Genomic DNA, 25,081 nt, shown 5'->3' on the forward strand with positions numbered 1-25,081 from the left:
TCGTCTTTAGTAATCCACTCATTATCAGAACTAACATCATCAATATTTAATGTTTCACATCCATCATGCTCTTTTCCTTTTATTTTCATATTTTCATTAATCTTGAAGCGGTACATAACATACACATGACCGTTCATCTTTTGTTGATGTAGTTGATTTCTTCTCTTAGAATGTACATATACAACAAAATAAGAAATAATTGAAAACATAGCGAACGATATAATAAAAGTAGCATTCAAATAATGATGTTGCTACTCGTAAGTTACCATCTTAAAGGCACTAAAATTCCCTATTAGCCGATAAGGAATATATCAAGCTCAAAATTCTCATAGCAAAATTTCTGAACTCGGGTGTGTTAGCTACATATGAATCTCACCAATCAAATGGATTTTTTTTTTACTTCCTTGTTAGTTTTGGCTACATTAAGACCAACAACCCTCTTGTATTAATCAATTCATCAAATTGACAGTCAAATTTTCTTTTCCAGGTCTTCATCACCACACATACTTTCGAGGCATATGTATTATTCACATTTTATCCAACCTGTAATCTGAAAATAAGGGATATATTGCATCATCGGTTTCAACTTTCAAGTAATAACCCACCATATGGAGCATCCTATTTAGCTTATGATACCATCTTTCGTCAGTGATCTCATGGATTGGTTCGTACCTAAAAACATACACAAACAAGCAATATGAAATGGTGGTTTTTAACTAATAACTAAAAATATATACAAACAAACAAACAAAAATATTTGAATACTTTGTTTCAACATCTTTAAAGTTTTTTCATATTTCGTTCGTCACATTTACTATAGTTTGGTAAATGAAATCAACCCTTCGAAGAACCTTCATTAGGGGGTTTATGACCCTAAGATGACCAAAATCCTACGGTATCCAAAACTATACATCTTTTGTTCAAACAAGCGACATAGTGTAAGATAAGCAGTAACAAATCTAGTTGCTCCACGCCTAAGGAGTTGCTTCCCCTTTGTAAATTCTTTGAGCATGGAAATCAATTATGTCATGTTATAAAGAAACTTGTTATAGGAATTAAAAGAACTTATATTAAAAAATAAATAAAAGTTATAAAACCAATCGTCACCTATTATATATGAATATTGTTATCTTTCTTCCATTTGCGATGGTAACTTTATGATGTTCAATCTTTTTTCAAAATCCTATTAAATCTATAAAATGAGTTTCACACTGTGTCTAAGATAGTTTCTTCCACTTCTGTCTCTCCAACAGCCTTACAGTTTGCAGCATTATATGTTACTACCTAAACAACATTTTCCTTACCTATTTTTTCAACAAAGTCATCTAATATTGCGAACACTTTTTCCATTTCCTTGATAATGTCGTATGTTCCAATTGATGCTAAAAAGATAGTTCCTCTAGGACTATTCACAAGAAAAATTACATATTGACCTATTTTTTTATCACTCCATCCATTACTCAAAAATGTGCAACCGGTCTTCTTCTACTCCCTTTTGTAATCTTCCATTAACGATTTGGTGTAATAACAAAGGAAATGTACAAAACACGTTGAATTCGATTTACAAGAAGGAAGAACATGAAAGATAACATGTTTATGCTTATATTTCTTGTATCAGTTATGACATCTCAAGGTTTTAATAATCAATAAAAACATTTCTTCGGAAATACTTTTACGGGACCAAATTCCGCATTTATAAATAAATTATGTTTTAAATAAGCATAAATAAAATTTTTTAAAATGGTCGTAAAAATGAAGATGTCACACTATCATTTAGGTTTCATTTACCAAGCCAAGATAAATGAGAATGATGAAAAAAAAAAAAAAAACTATAAAGATGTTCAAACAACATATTCAAATATTTTTGTTTGTTCGCTTGTTTATATATTTCAATATTAATATAAAACCACCACCTCATATTGCTTGTTTGTATATATTTTGAGGTACAAACCAATTCATGCGATCATTGACGGAAGATGGTATCATCAGCTAAATAAATAGGGCACTCAATGTGGCGAGTTATTACTTGAATCCAATGATGCAATATAGCCCCAATTTTCAGAATATGGGTTAGATTAGAGGTGGATTATGAATGTGCCTCGAAAGAATATGCGGTGATGACACACTATTGATTGTCAATTTGATGAATCCACTAATGCAAGAGGGCTCTTTGGTCTTAATGTAGCCAAGCTAACAAGGAAGGAAAAAGTCTAGTTGATTGGTGGGATTCATATGGAGCTAACGTGCCCGGGTTGAAAAACAATCACCATAAGAATTTTGAGCTTGACATGTTCTTCATGTGATTGTGAGAGGAATTGGAGTGCCTTTGAGATTGTAACTTATAAGTAACAACATTATTGTTTTAATGCTACGTTTATTATATCGTTATCTATTTTTCAATTATTTTCTCATTTTGTTGTATATGTGCATTCTAAGAGAAGAAATCGATTACACCAACAAAAGATGGACGATCTTGTGTATGTGATGTACGACCTAAAGCACCAAAAGAAATGAAAAGAGCATGATGGAACTGAAACATTAAATCTTGTTGGTGTTAGTTCCTATGATGAGTGGATTGATGAAGAAGAGTCTTGTAATCATCATACAAATGAATAGTAGATGGACCATTTTGATGGCCCAAGTTTGTCGCAAGCCCATGATGGCTCAAGTTCAATTGCATGAGTTATTTTTTCATTCTATAATTTTAAAATTGACAGCAATAGTTTTTACTTTTTAGTTTTATATGCCATGTTTTTCTTTAACCGCAGGTGTGGGTGTTGAAAGAAATTTGGTAGAAGATGATATTCTGGATTTAGAAGAGTTCAATGATATGTATCCACCATTTGTTATGTTAGACTAGATTAGATAATATTTGTGTTATGACTAATGTTTTGGACTTTTTATAACTTTTGAATGGTAGATAGATGAATGAAAATGTACTTTTCATGCTTTAAACTTGTAATTGTCAATTTTTATGAGATCTTAAGATCCTGATAACGTTTTTGCAAACCCAAAAACAATCATACATAGGATACCGATCTTGACAGCCTTGGATTAGATATTCTATTGACTACCATAAGTTCATATTTATCATAATAACCAATTTTTTTATAATAGCTCATCAAGCGCTTTTTAGTATATAATTATTTGACCTCAAATTCTATATTAGTTTTTATTAAATACTCAAAATTTGGGATGAACATTACATACCAAATATCGAATCCGTACCGACCAAAACACAAATTGATTCAAAACATACGATGTGGTACTCGGTTCCTACTTTCACCCCAAAGTGATATTCGGTTCTCCATAGTTCGATTCCTGCATTTTTCATGAAAGTACTAACCCTTAATCGGAAGTTTAATAGTTTCCATAGAACTCTTAAACTCCTGGTTAAATACGTTCCTAATTTATAAGATTATTCAAAATATTCAAAAAAAAAATCGGATCCTATTATCTTCCCCATAGAATTGATACCCCATAAAACCTAAAAGCCTTCAAAAAAAATGACCGAATATTGAGAATAGATTGGATGATTTGTTTAAAACATACAAAGACAGGTACGACAATATTGACTTTCATACAAGGAAACGTTTAACAAGGTCGACTTTCATTTGTCATCTCAAGAAGCATGTTGTAACGAAGAAGATATTATTTTAGGTGATGGAGGTACAAAGTTTTTGGGAAAAATTTACATGTGAAAGAAAATAACTCGATTGCAATTGAAACAAAGTTAAAATGTACTTAAATGAGCCCAAAATTGTGTTTACTATCGGGTTTGACATATGTTAGGAAAATATAACCCAAAAAATGTGCGAAAAAACAAAATCCCAAAATTCTTGACTGAGGCCTGTGACTGGTTAAACACACCGAATGACGAAATCATTCTCTTCCTCTCTTACGCTTCTGCTTCATCTTTTCTCTCCTGCTGCAACCAAGGTTGACGAATAGTTTTGGAATGGTTTGTGAATACTTTACATTAGTGTTTTTTTATTTAGTGTTTTTATTTTATGTTCTTAACTTCGTCCAAAAACTGAGTACATACAAATAACAAATTATTACCACTTCAAGTTATCTTCAACATAACAAATTAGTGAAAACAACCACTTTGGCAAATACATAAAATGAAGCTACAAGGATTTCAAATAAGATTTAAGCAAAATAACATACCAATACCAAAATTTAGGCTAAGCCACATATCATGTTCTTGAATTTGAGTCAGCATGAACCATGATGGGCCACATTTATAACAAACAAAAAAAAAATCTTATGGGAATGAAATCATGTACCTTCATTGTTGATCACTCATAGAATACATAGACTTCAACATCGTCTCTAGTCTATCTTTAGACAACTGAAAGTTGACATCTGTTTCTCCTGAATTTGGCTCTGTGTTGCTCTGAAGCTAGAAGTTAAAACAGATTTAGGGGAAACCCTAGTTCATATATCCTGTAAAAACGAAATTATTATCACCCAAGAGTACCTGATCTTTCGCTATATCTTCTCTCCACTCCTTATGGAACTTTTGTAGCAGAAGTGTCAATAATCTCTGTATCTCAGGCAAGACTTCTTCAGGGAACAATTTCTGTATTTCATCCTTATTGTTGTTCTCATAGACACATCTACGAATCAACATGCGTAGGCATACCAAAAGCTACAAAATTACATATTTACTAGCAATTAGAAATCAGATCAAACTGTTCATAGTAATAGTGGGCATTTTATGAAACTATAGCAAAAAACTAGTAAAAGGTAATTACAGGATCGAGGTCGGCATCATTTTGAAGTTGAAGCATATCACGGATGACATCGCGATCGTTTGAATCAAGTCCAATTTTGCGAGTTCTCCATAGGGTTTGGAGTATGAGCTCCACCGATTCCTTCGAATTCGCTCTCACCAACAATGGTAGATTTCCCCATAATGAATGCTCCATCGTCACAATCTACACACAGAGAGAAAATCTGGGTGCAACTGCCATCGACTCCAACGTGCCTTAGAAACGGCGTGCTTTGAAGTTTGATCTTTGAAGGTCCTTCTAGAGTTTTTCGTCTTCTTTCGGGTAGAAAATGATAAAACAGTTATTGCATTTAAGCCATCAAACAACTGTGACATTACAATTTAAGCACATCAGCTACTGTTTTTGTCATTTAAACCCCTTCCTCTTTCGATCAAATTATGTTTCATGACTTTCATCTTCATTGGTAACACTGCCAATGCCATGGGATCTACATGTGGGACGAGATTGGATATGATTTAATTTTAATTCGCTATTAAGGCCATGCGGTATACAGGATATGTGTAGGTCTTATGGTCAGGTGGCATTCAAGCCATGATCGTGCACACCATTTTAGGGTGGTGTTGTGCAACGACCGTGGTCTATTCGACTATAGTGGCATATACCATGGAAAGCAACAACCAATTGAAATAAATCGGTGGGTTTTCAAGACAAATGGCTATAACATTTAAAAAAAAATTCAGATAATTCTTTTCTTCTTATAAATATTATCACTTTATTACAATTCCTTTCACACCATTCTTTTCTTCATCTATTACACACACTACAATACATTTAAATATAACTTCTTACTTCCCACCATGGAACAATTTCCACAACAACCAAATTTCCAAACCCAAAAACCTTGAGAGGAAAAAGAAGAAACCGTTTTAGCGTGTGCTTAGCTTTCGGTGTCTAGAGACTCCTTCAAAGGAAATGCTCGATTGAGAGATACATACATTTTGGGGATCTATTCTAAACCACTTCTACAACTAAATGGTGAAAGGTGTTTATCGGCATATCGATGAGCTTTCGTCAAAATGACACAATATGAGGTTAAACATAATTGAATTCAATGACATTTGCAACAACCTAAAAAAACACATCCAAATACCAGTAAAAACTCCAAGGTCCTCGATGCGGCACTCAAACAATACCAAAAATCTCAACATATCATAATATTTTTCTCTATATCAATGCTTGGTATGAGTTGCATAAATTTTCGAAATCGTTTTTTTACATCGACGGACATGCATATGTTGAAGATGAAAACTAAATTGATGTAATCTTTTTTCATACCGTGTAATTTTATTTTATTTAAATTAATGTAACTTTTTTAACACTATTTTTTTTATTTGTTTCATTTATTATTTTATTTATTAAAAATATGAATATAAAAATAAAATATATGATGTGAAGTGATATGTATGTATACCAAAGTGGTATGGAATATATGATGTGAAGTGATATCTATGTATACCAAAGTGGTATGATGTTTGTATGGTGATGAGGTAATAATAATATGTCTTATCACTTTTTATGTGGTAGTGTGGTCATATCCCACATTTTCTACTTTTGTATAGGTGACAAATTGCAATATGTATCATGTAAAGACCATCATTGGCATATGTTCAAACGTAAACGTAATACAATGTCGTTTTTTTTTTTGTCATGTATACACAAGACCTAAAATCACAACAATTTCTATTTTCATTGCTTATATCTAGCTACCATATGGGTTCTGGAATGTTTTTTTGGTTACTTTATTTCCAACTTATTAGGATTAACTATTAAACTACCTTCCCATATATCTGGTTGTTAGAGATTTGAGCATTTTTAGTTTAATCATTCTAATTATCCAAAATTCTCCTCTCTCCATCTAAATTTTTATATACCTTATCTCTTTTATCAATTTTGTGTATATACAGTCCAGTGTCATGCTTTTTTCCTGCAAGGGTTTCCATCATGATATTTTTATATTTATAACACAAATGAGCGACTATATCACAAGACACTCTCACTTGCAAACTTTAGCATTAAATTACATATGTTTTTCATTCTTATAGACGTTAGCTTTTGAGTCCATTTTCGTTAATTTAATGGTTGTGGGCGAATTATTTAGATTTTAGGGAGCATAAGTAATTTCAAACAATTGTAGTAGCTAAAGGGCTAATGCCACCAAGACCCTTACAATTCACCCATTATTGAAAAAACTTTTTTCATTAAAGCTAGTTAAGATTTGCTAACTTGCCATAAAAATTAAAACCCCTCTTAGAATGTAACACGTTACTTAAACTTCAAAGCCTCATACAAAGTAACTCTCATGGAGCCAACGTGGAAGTTCCACAACCATCATGTACACAAGCCAAAACATCTTTGTAGTCCCTTGATATTGTAAAGCTATCATAAACCAAACCATCACTACTCTTCTTGTACTCAAATAAAAGCGATGAATGGTTAAAAGCAGTAAGTTTCACAAATCCCCAATCATGATCTTTATACAAACTCCATTCTGTATCAACATAAGCAAAAGTCGACAACTCACTCCCTCCTCCACCCACAACAACATGAATTGTCCCATCCACAGTTCCCGAATAATTATACTTTTCCGTGTTCACACATTGATCCTACATTTAAAAAAAAGTAAGTATCAAATTAAGCATTTCAAAAAGACCATTTTGGAAACTTTATATACCTGGTATACAGGACAAGTTCTTTCATAACTATGGATATGTCCATAGAATGCAATGTCCACTTTGTATTTCTGCCATAGCTTCTGCAAATGTTCCCTTCCCATTGGCTCTCCTAAAGAACCCTCGATAGCATACTGGCTACTAGAAGAATAGCCAAGAACACGGTTAGCAGCAAAGATGAGCCATGGCTGTTTTTGTCTATCGACTGATGCAAAACATTTCTCTATCCATGCATACTGCTCCGAACCCTCCCTCCAATCATGCTCTGAATCCGCTATACAAAAATGAAACATCCCATAATCCGTTGCATACCTACAAACATTTATCAATAAGAACTAACTGAACCATTTATGATTCCAACCTCTTAATGGTTAAGAAGAAATAAATATTTTTACCAGAATTTAGCTCTGTTATCTGCGGGAACATAGAACATGGTCTCAGCAGGCACACCACACTCCCCGCCTGAATCAGAACTTAAATAGAAGGATCCGGAATTCGGAAAATCTCGTTCGTTGTTTCCACTACAAGATTGAAATTTGAAAGTAAGTTGTGATTGATTCGGTTTATTTAGAACTAGAAATTATGTAAATACTTAAAAGTCGAAATTAACCTTGCAACCATATAAGGTTTTTTTGATGCAATAGGTTCAATTTGTGCTGTGAATTGGTCCCACTGTGAGATGTATCCTTTTGCAAATGCTAGATTACCAATATGGAATACTATATCATAGTCATCTAGTTCATTTGTTAGTTGGTTTGCAGTTATTAATGATCCTGGTTGATAATTGTCATATTCATTTGACCCATCGCGTTCTGCCTGAAAACATGGTAGTAGAGATTTTTTAAATAAAAAATTAAACATGAAATTTTATTAACTTAATCACTACCTTTCCCATGTCTCCAAATATAATAACACGTTGCAATGAGTCTTGTCCAGGATACGGAGATGAATTGAAAGAATACAATTTACTCCAAACAAACGACCCGTTTGTCAACTTATGACCCATTCTATAAGAATACCTGAAAAAATCATTCAAAAAATAAAATGAAAAATGAGAAAATTACAATTCATGTTTATTCTTTTAAATTAATACATACATGGTGTTAGGCCACAAATCCTTTAAGAAACTAGTGTGGATAAAACCAGGATCACGCCATCCAACTGTTCTTGCAGGTTCTCCTACATGGAATTTAAGAACATTATCAAGTGGGGTTGGGTGGGGTAGGGTAGGGTAGGGTGGGGGTAAGACATATCATACCACACATGCTACTACGAGAAAAGGTCAAAGTTCCAGCTGGAGAAAGCTTTTTGGTTTGACTTTGATCCTCCCAACCCCATTCAACAAATGGAGTGGCTTCATCGATGTTGTAGCCACTTGTCCATGTCACTGACATCTGAATAAACATCAAAAGTAACACATGATGTAAAAATTTAGGTAGTGTTTGGTTGATGGAATAAATAATCGAATGATTAATGGAAATTTACTATTTACCTCATCCCAAGTTTTCCCTTGAGCAAGGCGTGGATAAAGTGGAGCCTTAGGGTTTGCAAACGATATAGGGGATGAAGCACTTATCAACTTTGGCTGTTGAAATTCCCGAAAGTAATTAATTGCTCATTGAAAAATCGAAAAACATTTATTAAAAAATAAATTAAGAGTGAGTTTGCAAATACGTTCTGTAATCCTCCAGAAAAAAGTGCAAAGGAGAAATCTGCACGTTGATTGATGATTTGGAATGTTAGTGACGCTTTCCCTGTTGTTGTGTAATCATGATTCGAATGGTTCGCGAACATGTACTGTTTATAACAATAGTTTCATTGGTTAAAAGAAATATAAAAAATAAAAAATATATAAAGTTTTTTATCTTCAAGAGTTCCATTTTATAAAACATCTTACTTTGATTGGGGCTGTGCATATGTATGGACCATTATCTTGCAATTCATTGGATGATTCAGAGTAACAATCTGATGAACTGCAATATTTTTTCAATTGTTGAGAAAAAACATTTTTTATGGTGAAATATATAAGGGTTGAAACTTGAAATAAACTATCTAACTATTTGATGCGTCCACATTTGATCCCTCTGGATTTTTTTTTAACATCTAAGGTCCCTAATTTTTTTAAAACTGTACTGAATACTCCGATATAACTTGCTATATAATCTGTAACTTTCCAGTGGTAGGGAAATAGTTGGTTATTAATATATAATGCATACTTGGTTTATTAATATATAATTTATTTATCAATATTTGGTCTTTGAACCCTAATTGTGTTACTATTTATTGATGATGATGTTGACTATATTGGTAAAAATTTATTTTACTTTTTGGATATATATATATATATATATATATATATATATATATATGCTTTTTTGTTTGTTATTTTTTATAAAATTAAGATCTTACATACGTTTTATGTAATAAACCAATACTAAAAAGGTTAAAACATTTCAACCTAAACCCTAAATATATAATTTTGTGAAGGGGCAAAAACGTAAAAAGACTACTTGAAATTTGCTGGTGAGAAAACTCCAACCCAGTCACCCTCACTTGGTTCTGAGGTCTTCACCTCCACGTTGACCCATTCAGTATCCTCACCCTATAAAATCAAGTCACTCACTGGTTGTTATCATTACAAGTTAAAGTGACTTCTAAAAAAATATAAAATAAACCATTTTTCACCTGACACCCCATAAGTAAAGGGTTAGCAGTAATGCAAGCTGATTCTTGGAGAGCATTAACAGCTTTGTGAATTGCAATCTTGGCAAGTGGTTGTTCACTGGCGGTAGCATGGTGGTGGTGGTGGTTGGGAGGAGTTCCGGTGAGGTGACTGTTGGATAAAGCATTGCAAAGCTTTGAAACAAAGAAAGTTGATAGTAGCAAGAAGAGAGTTAAGAGATTATTCTTTGTTGTCATTTTATCAAACACTTGGTGTGCATACACTCAATAAGAAAAATCTTGGTTATATTTCTATATTTATAGCTACTAATCACAAATATCATAACAGACTTTAAAAAATGGTTTAAACAAAATAATATGTTACACTTTTTTAACGTTAAATACAAATTGTTTAACACTAAAAAAGGACACACAAACTATGTGAAACAAGTTTTCGTGACCTTGGGGATTCATCTCCCAGGAAATTTAGGAGCAAATTCTTCATGCTTTCTGTAGTGAATTAAGAGTTAGTTACATACTAAATATAATTATATGAAACATAAAAAATTAAAATACAATTGCTCAAAAATTTATGGGCTATTGTTGATAACAAGAACAGGAAGCAAATTTATTTATTGCAAAATCTTAACTTTTGTGATTACAAGTTACAATTTATAACTCGCAAGTAAACAGAAATAGAAAAATTAAAGATGGGAATAAAGATTATAGAAGATAAAAAAACTAATTTTCTGAAATTATAAATCTTGTTCACCAGTAATCACCACAAGAACATTTTCCATTTTCAAACCGATGAAATCTGCTAGCATCTCTCACAACAATCACTCGTCCAGTCAGCTTAGCCATTAACTTAACTGCCAGGTGGCAGTCATCACAAATCCGGTGACTCTGCACCAAATGCAAAGGTGTTGAATCTGAAGTATTCATCAGTCCAAAAGAAACTGCAAGTTTCTCACTATGAAACATTAACATCTGTTCTTCCCTTTCATCAACATCAGGAAGCAAAGAGTTTTTCTTTGGAACATAACCATATTTTTCAATTCCCAACATTAATTTCTTCAAATTTTTAACAATTTGAACATGGGATTTTGATTTTTTATCCCCTGAAACAAACATATGCTGCTGTTTCTTCACATCTATCCAAGTACACACAGGCAACATCCTCAAACCTTTCTTTTTTAAAGTATGAAAAACAGAAGCAGCTTCTTTTTGTTTTCCACAACTGTTGTAAATATTTAAAAGAACAACATAATTACTAAGCTTTTCTGGCTCCATACCATATATTTTTTCAGCTGCAAGCTTTCCAAGTTCTAGATTCTTGTGGACCCTACAAGCTGTAAGCAAAGCAGCCCACATATTGACTGTAGGATTAAATGGAGCATTTTGGATCAAAGAAAAAGCTTCATCTAATAACCCTTCACGCCCTAATAACTCAATCATACACGCATAATGCATAGCTCTAGGTTTTACCTTGAAATCTGTTCCCATTGATTCAAATATATCCCACCCTTGATCTGATAAACCTGAATAGCTACAAGCAGAAAGAACAGCTAGAAAAGTAACATGATTTGGGATCATGTTTTCAGTAATCATTCGTTTGAATAACTTTAAAGCTTCAATTCCTCTCCCATGATTACCATATCCAGCAATTAACGCGTTCCATGATATAACATTCTTGTGAGGCATTTTATCAAACACGTTGCGTGCATCATCGATTCTTCCCCATTTACTGTAGAAGTCAACAAGTGCAGTGTTGGCAACTATGTCTAGACCAAAACCATGGCGGATGAGGCCTGCGTGTGCTTGTTTGGCATGTTCTAATGAAGCTAATCGTGTACATACTCTTACTATCATTGAGAAAGTGAAGTGGTCCATTTTAACACCAGAATCTTGCATCTCGTAGTAGAGATCTAAAGCTTCTTCACTGTATCCATGAAGGGCGTACCCTGCAATGATTGTATTCCAACCCACTGTTGTTTTCTCAGGCATTTCATCAAACACGCATTGGGCGTCCTCGATGCTTCCACATTTGCTGTACATGTCGATTAGTGCACATGATACGAAGATATCTTGACTTACACCCAGTTTTATAGCACAAGCGTGTAATTGTTGTCCTGGAAAAATCATTTCCAGCCCTGCAGATGCACGCATCATGGTGGCAAAAGTACGTGAACTGGCGTCAGATTGTTCCTCCCACATTGTTAGAAACAACTGAAATGCTTCCAAATAATCTCGAGAGTCCACAAGCCCTGCAATTATTGTGTTCCAAGAAACTAAATTTCTCTCTGGCATTTCGTCAAACAACATGCGGGCATCAATCATCATCCCACATTTGACATGCATCAATAGCATCCTGTTTTTCAAATACAAATCCGGCTCAAACCCACTATTAATCATAAAATTAAACACTCTTTTAACCCCTCTAATCGACTTTAAACTGATACAAGCATCCACTAACGCATCATAAGTACTCTTGCCAACATGGACATCATACCCGCACTCAATTTCCAAAATCTCAAACATTTCAAGAGCATCTCTATATCGTTTACAGAGAACCAGCTTCTCGATCTGGCCACAGAGTCCTGAACTAGAACCTTTCATCTGTCGCGACTCTTGGACATGAGTTTCTTTCTTTAATACATCATGACCATTACTCAGTGGTTTTGGCTTGGGTTTTGGATGCAATCCCTGTTCTACAAAATGACAACTAATTGCAGATGCCTGGGCTCTTCGTACTCTTTTGTTTAACAAGTGAGACGTAAAAAACAAGTGTCTTTCTTGAAATAATTTAACATCCGTTAACGACAAAGAGCTACTTTCGAAGACTGATGTGTTCTGATAACGCGACAAGGTAATGTCCATCGCGAATTATCTGAAAAGAAAAGGGAATCGTTAACTCACTGTTGAGGGGATTCGGATTGAAGAATTTCTTGTTGCAATTTCTGAAGAACGCGGATTATGGAGGAGATATGGTGAATCGACGAAGGTTTCTTGTGATCTAATATCAGGGGGCTGCATAGAAAAATCCGTCGTTGTTTGGTGAAAGTTAGGTGTTTATTGTTTTTTTAAACCACAAAGTCTATGGGAAATTAAGGGTATAGACAATTTGGGTTGAATTCCAAAATATAAACACCAAAAATTAGATTTCTGGATATAGACATTGGTTCTGCGGATGTAAGCTACGAGAGCTACGCGGAATCTATTGTAGCTCCGCGGAATAGCAAATTAATAACTAAATCAAGGTATTAAAAAAACACCGAATATCCATTCCGCGGAGCTACCTCCGATAAATGAACTCTTTCCGCGGAGGTAGCTCCGAGGAATGGATATTCAGATTTTTTTTTTCATATCGATTCTTTGGGTTTATATTCATTCCCCAACTAATTATTTTCAAAAAAAGATTATGATAGTATGAATTTTTCTTAACAGTGTTTGAATTGAATGTAAGGTGGAAAAAAATTGGTCTTTCAATCGGAAATTTTTACATAAAATAATCATTGGAGGTGAATTTTTTTTCCTGAAGATCCATTCCTCGGAACTACCTCCGCGGAATGAGTTCATTACATTTGACGTATTCTTAGTGGGATACGTTAATAGGTTTAAACCCAAAACTGATCCGGAAAACCGAGAAACCGAACCCATCGGTTTTGGGTTGGGTTCTAGTTTTTATAAAACCGACAATTCGGTTTTGGGTTCGGTTTTACCCTAAAACCAACCAAACCTGGCCATGCTCAACCCTGCATTTTATATGATTTAATTTTATAGTATGATTTAAGGACTAACACTCCAACAAATTGTAACCATAAAAAACATTAAAAACTAAACTGGCGAATCAGAAAAACTACAGGGACCATTTATGTAATTTTGTCAAAGCACAATCAGATATTCAAATCACCAAACGCCCCTCTTAACCCAAATGGGTATTGTACCGGCTTCGTCACTCGTCACTCGTCGGTTAAAAATAAAATCGCTAGGTTTGAAAGGCCGCTGAATCTTTTTGTTGGGTGAACCAGTGTCAATGGCGCCTCATGATATCCGGCGTCCATTCAAACGTGCAGCGATCTCCGACCAACAGAAACGCCGTGAATTGTCTTTGCAAAGGCAGGCTCAGAACCGGAATGAAGCTCAGCTGCAAGCCCGCCGTCTCGCTTCCTCTATCCTCTCCCTCCCAAACCACAAGTCCGAACCTCAACATTTGGAACCGGTCGAACTTGTACCCGAGCCTATAGTTGAAGAACCCGAGACTGATGCCGGAGATATCACCGATATCGACATCCTTCAAGCGGCTAAGCTCAAAGGCCCCGAAGCTCGGCGGTGGTTCGCCAGTCAGCTTATGCTTCCGGAGTGGATGATTGATGTCCCTGATCGTCTCGATCACGATTGGTATTTGTTTCTCATTATTTCAATCATGTCTGTGAAGAATTAGTAAATTATACGAAACAGAAACTATTCTAGGCCTAATTTGTTCTATTTTAACCCTGCATAGTTTCAATAAGCAGTCGTGAACTTATTAATTCTAGACGATACACATAATTTGGCCCAATTAGGGCTTAACGAGATTCGTAAAATCAGTTTAAAGGTCGATACGTTCGGAACGCATCAATTGTTCGAGATGCTTCAGTAGAAGTGAACTCATAATGAAAGAAACCCTACAGGTATGTATTTGCAAGACCTTCTGGAAAACGATGCTTTGTTGTTTCATCAAATGGAACAACTATCAGCAGATTACGCAATGGCTCCCTCCTGCACCGATTTCCTTCTTCTCTACCTAATGGTGCTCGAACCAGAGAAGGTTCTCGATCTGCCCAATCATATTGCATACTTGACTGCATATTTCACGAGGTATTAATCTTCACTTACATATGGAGAATGGAGTTACAGTTTCTGATTTTAGCTGAGTGTTTTGATGATGATCTTTTGTATATTCTATGATCACAGTTGGATCAAACCTACTATGTAATCGACATGGTATGCTGGGCAGGAATCTCATTTTATGAATGCACAGCTGAATTCAGATTTTTTTGGATGAACAGCAAGCTTGTTGAGTCAGGAGCTTGTGAGGATCCATCTACTTACCATAGATATAGATTTAGCCTCATTCCTGTTTATAATTGTGATCATGAAGGCCTCCAAACAGCTTATACAGGGCAAGTCCCTTATGCGAAAGATGGGCTACTGTTTTATAACAAGTAAGCTTCTTTGTTAATCCATTAAAGATTTCTCATTAATATTTTTGATGGGGTTTTTCTGTTTATTATATATAGACATGCACACTATCAAACAGGAAATACACCATTAGCACTTGTCTGGAAGGATGAGACTTGTAGTGAATATGTCATTGATACAGATAACAAAGGGCAGATTCCAAATCAACAGCAGGTAGTTACAATTTCTTACCCATTATAACAACATGCTTTATTTCAATATGTTTCTATTTTTCATAATTTACCCTTCATTGATTTTTTTTTAATGTTTATAAATGAGAAGGTGGTTTTGGAGATACAAGAAAATGGGGAACTGGTTACATCTGATGATCCTCCTGTTTTACTTGGTTGCTTAAATGCGGGTTTTATACAAGAGGTTTGTGTAAAGTGTAATTATTGTTTAAAAATATTTCAGTTATAGAGTTTTTATTTATTTATTTGGATTTTGTGTTTTTTTAGACAGGACTGAATTTTGGAAACCTTGTAAGGTTTGCAGTTAGTGAGGGTGGATTGACATTTATGAATGGGAAGGTGGAAAAGGCCGATTTGCAGTATATAGGAAAGGTCCATCGTGCACGCGCTTTTGCTGATAGTTATTCTAAGGTAAATACTACAGATTTGAAGGTTTTTTACCTCAAAATATAAAATATGATTATTAATAATATTTTTTTATTTTTAAATTTCTCAGATTGTATTCCAATATATGGTTCGGCATTCTCCTTTACGAATAGAGGATCTGTTCGCATCCATGGGTACATCAAGTGAACACAGGGGCAATGACGAGGAAATGGTTGGTTGATGGATTTGTTAATGATTGATGGAAGAGTTAAGTTCTCTCCTTCATTGTGGTTATTAATAGAACTAAGCTGAGATATGAGGCCGAGCCACATGTGTAAAAAGCCATGATTAAATAATTACTTGATTTTGAAAAAAAAAATCGTTTTTATTTTGTGTGATCTGAAAGTTTAGTTCCGTTTGGTTGTGGAAAATTGTTCTCAGTTTTCTTGGAAATTTTTTCAAAAAAAAAAAGAGAAGTTTTCCGTTTCAGTAGAAAGTTAGAAAACAAGTTTTGGAAGTACGGACAATATGGTAAAACTAAGTTACCAATTACCAAGTGTGGACATTAGTTTGACATACTGAATGAATGGGTAATTATTTTAATGGAAAATTAGAGGGAAACATATGATGAGACTAAATGGAGGTATTTGGACCAAAAATGTTATGATCCGTTGAGTTTTCTATCAATGATTTTTTGCGGGAAAAAAAAAATTGGAACCCGTTATAAAAAGTTGCAACTTTTCATGAAACATTGCGACTACCTATAGGATATTATTTACACTATGTAAAGGTGTCATGGGATTGAATTTTGACTACTTTTTCATCCTTATTATTATCTATCACATACACCATGTTTCCAACAATGCTTATGAGAAATGAATGCATGATCGTTGCCTACATGATTAATAACGTCCTTGTTTTCTGTTTAACGGGCATTCAAGATTCTCAACAATTAAAGCTAAACAAGGGTATCATGTAAAAAATTCAACACAACATTTTCTCATCATTTGTCTATGGTCAAAAAGGCACAAAACACAAATAAACGAAAATGTTGATTCACAATCCAAACTCGATGCTAAACTATTTACTATGCCAAGGTGGTAGCCTCACACCCATCATGTACACACGCCAACACATCTCTGTAATCTCTCGAAATCGTGAACGAATCATAAACCTTCCCATCCTTACTCTTCTTGTACTCAAACAACAACGACGATTGATTAAACGCAGTCATCTTCACAAACCCAAAATCATAATCCTTAAAAACACTCCAAGTCGTATTAATCTCTCCAAATTCCGACAAATGAGCTCCGGCTCCACCGACCACCACGTGAATAGTTCCGTTCACCGTGCCGGAATAGTGCGTCTTCTCAGGGTTCACACACACATTCTACACCATCACCAGATTCACAGTATTAGAAAGCGAATTGAAACCCTAAATCCAAAAAGGGGATTTTATTTTTGTACCTGATAAATAGGGCAAGATCTTTCGTAGTTATGGACATGGCCATAAAACGCGATGTCGACTTTGTATTTCTGCCATAGCTTCTGCAAGCTCTCTCTTCCCATGGGCTCCTCAAACGACCCATCAGCTGCGTAATATTTGTCCGACGAGTAACCAAGAACACGGTGGGCAGCAAATATGAGCCACGGTTGTTTTTTCCGGTCGACTGACGCCAGACATCTCTCGATGAACTTGTATTGTTCTGTTCCTTCCCTCCAATCATGCTCCGAATCCGCTATACAGAAACGAAACATCCCATAATCCGTCGAATACCTACAAACAGAAGCCAGATTAACGGAAAAAATCCCTAATTTTTTGAACGGTTTCGTGAAAAGCACCGATTTTTACCAGAATTTAGCTCGGTTTTCTGCAGGGACAAAGAACGAAGTCTCCGCCGGAACACCACATTCACCACCGGAATCTTTCCCATCGTAAAACGAGCCGCTTCCAGGCCAATCACGTTCATGATTCCCACTAATAAAAAAAAAGACGATTGAAAATTCAAAAAGAACTTTGAATTTTCTTTTTTGTTAAATTTTCAATCGATTGGTAACATGAACAAAATCATAAAATCACAAACCTTGCAATCATATATGGAACAACCGATGAAATGGGTTCAATTTGTGAAGTGAATTGATCCCATTGTGAAATGTAGCCATTTGAATACACGATATCTCCAATGTGGAACACAACGTCTATGTTATCAATGTCGTTAATGAGCTGATCAGTGGTGTTGAGTGAACCAGGTTGATAATTACTATACTCATTTGATCCATCACGTTCAGCCTAAAAACCATGATTTGATTCAAAACCCTTGATTATGTAAAATCGTAATTTTTGGAGTTTTTAGTTTTACTACCTTTCCCATATCACCGAATACAATAACACGTTGTAAGGATTCCTGTCCCGGAAAAGGAGGTGACGTGAATGTGTAAATCTTTTTGCTCCATATGTGTGTCCCATCGGGTAATATATGCCCCATTTTGTAAGTATACCTAGGATTTATAATTATAACATATAGTTAATTCAGTTAATTAAATTAAAAAATTTAAAAAAATGAGGAGATAGATACTTGGTATTTGGCCATAGATTTTCCAAGAAACTTGTATGTATGAAACCTGGGTCCCGCCACCCGACTGTTCTTGCTGGTGAGCCTGCATGAAAGTTATTTTTCCAGTAAACCCTGAGCTGACTCACACTGTTCTGTGTCCTGTCCAAGATTATCAGTAGATGAACATACCGCACATGCTATTTTGATGGAATGTTAGTGTTCCCGCGGGAGTGCGAATTCGGCCTTGACCTTTGACTCCCCATTCCACAAAAGGAGTTGCTTCGTTTATGTTGTAGCCACTTGTCCATGTCACAGTCATCTAAATGAACACCAACAAAGACTCCAAATATCAAGTTAAATCTTCAAAAAAAAATATAATATAAAAACACATTTTCAAGACTTACTTCATTCCAAGATTTTCCTAGAGCAAGACGTGGATAAACAGGTGCTTTTGGGTTTACAAATGATATAAAGTTCGAATGAGCAACCAATTTTGGCTGCAATGAAAATATAAAGACAACTAAATAATAAACATAGGAAAGGTGGGCCACAAGAAAATTAACTAAATAACAAAATGCATTGTAGATTTTGGATTTTTACATTTGATAATCCACCGGAAAACAAGGCAAATGAGAAATCAGCTCGTTGATTGATTAACCGGAGTTTTAATGTACTTTTTCCTGTTTTTGCATATTCCCAATTCGAGTAATTTGCAAATGTGTACTGTGAAAGAATATAAGTCAGATCACAATTCACAGATGATACCTAATTATTTGGAATAAATATCATAAATTTGAAGCAAAATTCACCTTTATTGGTGCAGAACATATGTATGGAGCCTGTAGCTTAGAATCATTTTCAAAGTAACAAGTTGATCCACTGTATTTTATTCAAAAAATATATTATTTAGTACGGATTTCTACATTTGATTATGATATTGAAGATTTGAATCAAATCTTACTTAAATTTAGCAGGAGAAAATACTCCAATCCAGTCATCATTCGATGGATTGGGGTGTTGAAGCTCGATTGTCACCCAATCAACATCTTCACCCTTCATTAAAGTGAAAAATTTATCAACATTAGTCACTAGAAGAAACTATTTTTCTTTCAAGAAAAATAAATTTTTACCTTTGAGCCAAGAACAGTAGGATAAGCTTTAATGGAGGCGTCATCACGGAGAGCAAGCACAGCACTGTGAATTGCTATTTTGGACAAGGGTTGTTCCGTGATTTCAATATTACCTTTCACAAAATGGGCTGATGCTAAAACAACAAAGATTGATAGTGAAAAGACGGCGATTCTGTAAAAGATGTTCATTGTGGCAATTTCACAAACGGGAGGCATGAAAAGGTTGTTGTTTCTATAATGGGTTTTGGATTTCTGGTAGTGGGATTTGGGAAGATTCCAGCAGATATTCTTTTCTGATTTTGTTATGAACTTAAAAGGTTGATAAATAGTTGTAGTTATGAATAAATAATAATCCGGAGATTTCTTCGAAGATTAAGTCAACTGTTTTGCTTTGAGTTTTATCCACATGCTAGATGATGGCGAATCTTTTGACTCTGATTACCGGCCATCGAATGCGGATACAGAGTCGACACTTGGACTCTTCAGTCTTAACGGAATCAGTCGAAATTAGTTGCGAAAATAAATACAGCATCTTGTTCTGCGTTCGTAGACTTTTACAGTTATATTTTTGGAAATTAGGTCATATAATAATTATTATTGGGCAAATCTAAGAATTATTTATTTTTTGGATAAAACCCAATTTATTTTCTCAAGGAAATCACTAAAATTTTGATATTTTTTCAAATAAAGTACTTTCACATCCTATGTTAGGCTTCACAAATAATAATGCATAAAACTCTTTTTTTTTTTTTTTTTTTTTTAATCCTGTTACATTTTTTTATTGTATGGCAGTCCATAATCATATCAACTTCCTTGGCTGTGAAACCCATATCAATGTGCACAAGTTTCTAGCGAGGGGAAAGTGGACTTGAGAAAAGTGTCTTTGTTTGTGTTCTTCATATGGTGACAATACACGGGGAAGTTGCACAAATGACTTTTCCAAGGCATCACATTTCACACGCTAGGGTTGAGAATAGGAAATACATATTTTGTATGGAGAATTGATATCTCAATATATATCATTCGCATGATATGTTGTTTTGTTACTATTAACCGTTGCATCTTTTAATAAATGACCCAATATTTGCTCTCTTAATGAATAATGATTCTTGGGATGTATTTGGGTTTCCATGCATGTGTGTTCTTCCCAAAATGTCCCAACTTGAAACAAACTAAAGGTTTAGCTAATCTAAACCGAAGTCGCCAGTAATTCTTCATAATTGTTTGAAACAAGAATCATAATTGTCAATTTCCTCTAAGACTTTATTAAACAAAATCTAGAAATAGATCTTCGAGATGAAAATAAATTGGGTTTTATCCAAAAAAATAAATTGGGTTTTATCTCAACTCTCAGGTATGTTTTATCCAAAAAAATATGAGTAAGATCAAAAAAAATTATTGGGCAAAAAAATTGGGTTTTATCCAAAAAAATAAATAGATCTTCGAGATGAAAATAAATTGGGCAAATCTATCTCAACTCTCAAGTATGTTTACCTCAAATACTAATAAAAATAAATTTGCATAATGCTTATACAAAACAATTCCCAGCCAACTAAAATAGGACGATAACTATAACAAGGACATTAAACAAAAATAATGGACACATACATACATTACTTGTACAATAGAAGCCTTACCACTAATAAGACAAATTTTTAGCAGCATGATTTTTTGGAAAAGTATTTTTTATTGGTTTTATCTGCCAAAATTTTTGATGTACCACATTTTAAGTTGCCAAAGTGGTAGGTTCACAACCATCATGTACACATGCCAAAACATCTTTGTAGTCCCTTGAGATTGTGAAGCTATCATAAACCAAACCATCACTACTCTTCTTGTACTCGAATAAAAGTGATGAGTGGTTAAATGCAGTAAGTTTCACAAATCCCCAATCCTGATCTTTATACAAACTCCAAAATGTATTTATCTCTGTAAAATTCGACAAACGGCTCCCTCCTCCACCAACAACAACATGAATCGTCCCATTCACCGTACCAGAGTACCGTGATATGTCCGAGTTCACACACTTGTTCTATACAAAAAAAGTCAACAAGTCAGCATGACATTATATGTCTCTATATATCTAACATAGTATGAGAATCGGTTAGTAAGTAAGTACCTGGTATATAGGACATGTCCTTTCATAATTATTGACATGCCCATACAACGCGATGTCCACTTTGTATTTTTGCCATAACTTTTGCAAATTCGCACGTCCCATGGGCTCTTCAAATGCACCCTCATCGGCTAACCAACTGTTAGAAGAATAACCTAGAACACGATGAGTAGCAAAGATTAACCATGGTTGTTTTTGTCTGTCGACTGACGCAAAACATTTCTCTATCCATGCATATTGTTCTGAACCCTCCCTCCAATCATGCTCTGAATCCGCTATACAAAAGTGAAACATACCATAATCCGTTGCATACCTATAAACAACTTACAATATAAACAAGATTTCTTTTTTAATATTATAGATTTAAATAAATATTTTTACCAAAATTTAGCTCTGTTATCTGCAGGAACATAATACATGGTCTGAGCAAGCACACCACACTCCCCGCCCGAATCAAGAGTATCGTAAAAAGATCCAGAATTAGGAAAATCACGTTCATGGTTACCACTGTGAGATAAAAAGTAAGTAGTTAATACATAATTTAATTATAGAAAAATAGATATAGATATCATATAAATTTTATTAATATTTAGAAATACGAACCTTGCAATCATATATGGCTTTACTGATGAAATGGGTTCGACTTGTTCTGTGAATTGATCCCATTGTGAGAGATATCCACTTGCATATGGTAAACCTCCTATATGGAACACTATATCATAGTTGTCAAGGTCACTGATTAATTGATCTGTAGTAATTAAGGATCCTGGTTGATAATTTTCATACTCATTTGACCCGTCACGTTCTGCCTACAAATATGAATCTTAAAAATTAGTTATTGTTATATTTTATAAATTCAACAAATTCTTAGATACCTTTCCCATGTCTCCAAATATGATAACACGTTGAAGCGAATCTTGTCCGGGATATGGAGATGATTTGAATGTGTATATTTTACTATAGATGATTGATCCATTTAAAAGCATATGACCCATTCTGTATTCATACCTGGAAAAATAATATTGTGATTTGTAAAATCTGTTATCTGGACTCATTTAGTCATTTATTAAGACGATTTTAGAAAAATAAAGAAATATCTTTTTCCCATTGTTTCTTTATTCTTTGAATTGTTATGAGAAAAATGAAACACATACATACATCGTGTTTGGCCACAGGTCCTTTAAGAAACTAGTGTGGATAAAACCAGGATCACGCCATCCAACTGTACGTGCAGGTGGACCTACATTACATGGCAGGTAAAAAATTGTTCAACTTTTGTGTAATTTTAATTTTTACCATTATTTAATGTAAACTATTATTATTATATTATACCACACATGCTGCCACGTGTAAAAGTCAATGTTCCTGCAGGAGAAAGCTTTTTGGTTTGTCCCTTCAATCCCCATTCAACAAGTGGGGTTGCTTCATCAATGTTATATCCACTGGTCCATGTTACAGTCATCTGTAGAAATAGAAACCACCCAATATACCAAATTATATAAACAATATAATATAATTTAAAAAAACATGCATTAAGTATATAAAAAGTTTTACCTCATCCCAAGCTTTTCCATGGGCAAGACGAGGGTATAGAGGGGCCTTAGGGTTTGGAAATGACATAGGATTAGAAACAGCAACCAATTTCGGCTGTAATTCAGGAAACCCAATTACTGATTAATCATATAGATTGCAGAATTTAATAATGAAATCACGAGTGGAAACTGGAAACAGCGACTAATTCACATACAGTTTCTAATCCGCCTGTAAAAAACGCAAATGCGAAATTTGAACGTTGATTTATGATCCGGAAGGTGACTTTAGCTTTTCCTGTTTTAACGTAATCAGCAGATGACTGATATGCGAATTTGTACTGTTACAATTTACAAAAGATGTGTTATTAGCACAAAGTTCCTTCATTATTCAAACTAATTAATGGTGTTTTACCTTAATTGGAGCTGTGCATAAGGTTGGATTCTCCGGCCACTCACCGGCTTCAGATGAGCAATCGGAAGCACTGTCATATTCATTCAGTTTTTCAAGTAAAGCATTCATGGAGAAGATTAGGTATTATAGAAATTAAAGATATAAGATTACTTCAACTTCGCCGGAGAAAAAATTCCAACCCAATCGTCTATAGATGGTTCAGGGTACTCGAGGTCTATGTTAAGCCAATCAATATGATCATCATCCTCCTATGTAATATTTAGAAATTTAAGTCATAGAATTTGAATAGTTAATCTAACTAATGGGAAAAAAAACGAGTTTTTAATTACCTCGACTCCCAGTAGCAAAGGGCTAGAACGAATGGAAGCTGATTCATTGAGAGCGATAACAGTTTTGTGAATGGCGATTTTGGCGAGTGGTTGCTCATTAATGGGAGAATGAAGATGATGGTCAACACCACTGCTTATGAGACGGGAGTAAGAGGATGCATGACAAACTCTATAAACAAGAGCATTTGAAAACAACAAGAACACTATCGATAGATGAATCATTGTTTGCATTTCAATCATACAGTTGTCACGCTTGGGAAGTGAAGACATTCTTATGTATTTATAGCAGTGAATCTGAAATGAACCCGATTATAGGAGTTGTGTGTGAGACCGATAGTTGGTTTATTATTTTAACTAGTTGTAAGACCCGTATATTATACGGATTGATTAAACAAAATATTACATAGAAACGATTACGTGAGAAGCTTATTTGAATTTGAAATCTAAAATAAGTGAAAATTATGAGAAAAAAACATGCGGAAAATAAATAAATAAAAATTATGTGTTTAGTTGTCAGGCTCGTATACTAAACGGATTATTTATAACAATATGTTAAATCATTCTTATTTATTAGGGTAGATATGTTAAATATAAAGGTTTAAATTGTAAATTCATTTGAAATTGAAATTTCAAATTTAAAATTTGAAACTAATAGTTATTATGGTAGGTTTAATGGATGAAAACTAAATTAATGATATATTGGAAATGAAAAATGAAGTAAATGACAAATGGAAAATAATTATATCTTAAAATTATAACAAAATGACATGTGGCCAATTGAATGTGAGAATGACATGTGGCAAAATCATTCTTATTTATTAGAGTAGATATTTTTAAATTTTAATTTATTAATATAAAATATATGTTTAACTAATTTGAATATGATATAGTTTATTAAAAAGAATTAAATATAAAGGTTTAAACATTTAAAACATTTAGGAGTTTGAACATATAAAAAAAAATAAAAAAAAGTATTAAATTATTGAAATTGAAATACTTATTTCTATTTTAAGTTTAAACAAATAATTTAAATAAAAAAATAAAAAAATAGTTAGGCGTTAACTATGAATTTTTAAAATTGAAGGGAAGTTTTATTAA

At 34.0% G+C, this 25,081-nt stretch overlaps 6 protein-coding genes across 11 annotated transcripts; 1 reads left to right on the forward strand and 5 right to left on the reverse strand.

The window, feature by feature from the left end:
- Positions 1-549: 549 nt before the first annotated feature.
- Positions 550-5,068, reverse strand: LOC145107703 (uncharacterized). 6 transcript variants are annotated; one of them, XM_079044646.1, is made up of 4 exons: positions 4,761-5,066; positions 4,484-4,654; positions 4,290-4,405; positions 550-672 (listed from the first exon to the last, which is right to left on the reverse strand). In XM_079044646.1, the coding sequence occupies exons 1-3, from the start codon at positions 4,932-4,934 to the stop codon at positions 4,292-4,294; spliced, it is 459 nt and encodes a 152-aa protein (XP_078900772.1). In that variant the 5' UTR covers positions 4,935-5,066; the 3' UTR covers positions 550-672; positions 4,290-4,291. The 6 variants fall into 6 exon arrangements, with proteins under 6 accessions (XP_078900772.1, XP_078900774.1, XP_078900771.1 ...); XM_079044648.1 differs by lacking the exon at positions 550-672 and adding an exon at positions 3,250-3,321; XM_079044645.1 differs by lacking the exon at positions 550-672 and adding an exon at positions 3,633-3,925.
- A 1,846-nt stretch (positions 5,069-6,914) lies between these two features.
- On the reverse strand, positions 6,915-10,507 carry LOC145107705 (putative inactive purple acid phosphatase 27). Its single transcript, XM_079044651.1, has 12 exons — positions 10,154-10,507; positions 9,979-10,070; positions 9,366-9,441; positions 9,143-9,265; positions 8,961-9,053; positions 8,727-8,862; positions 8,566-8,647; positions 8,355-8,487; positions 8,079-8,284; positions 7,864-7,989; positions 7,471-7,780; positions 6,915-7,402 (listed from the first exon to the last, which is right to left on the reverse strand). Exons 1-12 carry the CDS (start codon positions 10,385-10,387, stop codon positions 7,097-7,099), a joined length of 1,917 nt encoding a protein of 638 aa, XP_078900777.1. The 5' UTR covers positions 10,388-10,507; the 3' UTR covers positions 6,915-7,096.
- A 233-nt stretch (positions 10,508-10,740) lies between these two features.
- On the reverse strand, positions 10,741-13,197 carry EMB3141 (Pentatricopeptide repeat (PPR-like) superfamily protein). The gene has a single exon (XM_079044650.1). The coding sequence runs from the start codon at positions 13,007-13,009 to the stop codon at positions 10,898-10,900; it is 2,112 nt and encodes a 703-aa protein (XP_078900776.1). The 5' UTR covers positions 13,010-13,197; the 3' UTR covers positions 10,741-10,897.
- Positions 13,198-14,078: 881 nt separating this feature from the next.
- LOC145107706 (snurportin-1 protein) lies at positions 14,079-16,307 on the forward strand. Its single transcript, XM_079044652.1, has 7 exons — positions 14,079-14,530; positions 14,803-14,989; positions 15,086-15,336; positions 15,412-15,526; positions 15,635-15,727; positions 15,811-15,954; positions 16,040-16,307. Exons 1-7 carry the CDS (start codon positions 14,166-14,168, stop codon positions 16,148-16,150), a joined length of 1,266 nt encoding a protein of 421 aa, XP_078900778.1. The 5' UTR covers positions 14,079-14,165; the 3' UTR covers positions 16,151-16,307.
- A 585-nt stretch (positions 16,308-16,892) lies between these two features.
- Positions 16,893-20,057, reverse strand: LOC145107707 (putative inactive purple acid phosphatase 27). The gene is made up of 12 exons (XM_079044653.1): positions 19,595-20,057; positions 19,426-19,517; positions 19,274-19,343; positions 19,065-19,187; positions 18,869-18,961; positions 18,654-18,783; positions 18,486-18,567; positions 18,273-18,408; positions 17,994-18,199; positions 17,762-17,887; positions 17,377-17,686; positions 16,893-17,299 (listed from the first exon to the last, which is right to left on the reverse strand). The coding sequence occupies exons 1-12, from the start codon at positions 19,808-19,810 to the stop codon at positions 16,997-16,999; spliced, it is 1,887 nt and encodes a 628-aa protein (XP_078900779.1). The 5' UTR covers positions 19,811-20,057; the 3' UTR covers positions 16,893-16,996.
- Positions 20,058-21,067: 1,010 nt separating this feature from the next.
- Positions 21,068-24,288, reverse strand: LOC145107708 (nucleotide pyrophosphatase/phosphodiesterase-like). Its single transcript, XM_079044654.1, has 12 exons — positions 23,984-24,288; positions 23,805-23,902; positions 23,655-23,724; positions 23,458-23,580; positions 23,265-23,357; positions 23,043-23,172; positions 22,869-22,950; positions 22,586-22,718; positions 22,314-22,519; positions 22,092-22,217; positions 21,714-22,023; positions 21,068-21,626 (listed from the first exon to the last, which is right to left on the reverse strand). The coding sequence occupies exons 1-12, from the start codon at positions 24,251-24,253 to the stop codon at positions 21,321-21,323; spliced, it is 1,947 nt and encodes a 648-aa protein (XP_078900780.1). The 5' UTR covers positions 24,254-24,288; the 3' UTR covers positions 21,068-21,320.
- Positions 24,289-25,081: the final 793 nt, after the last annotated feature.

This window comes from Lactuca virosa, chromosome 4 (genome assembly GCF_052849685.1).
Source record: "Lactuca virosa cultivar CGN04683 chromosome 4, Lactuca_virosa_CGN04683_v6, whole genome shotgun sequence".
Lineage (NCBI taxonomy): Eukaryota > Viridiplantae > Streptophyta > Magnoliopsida > Asterales > Asteraceae > Lactuca > Lactuca virosa.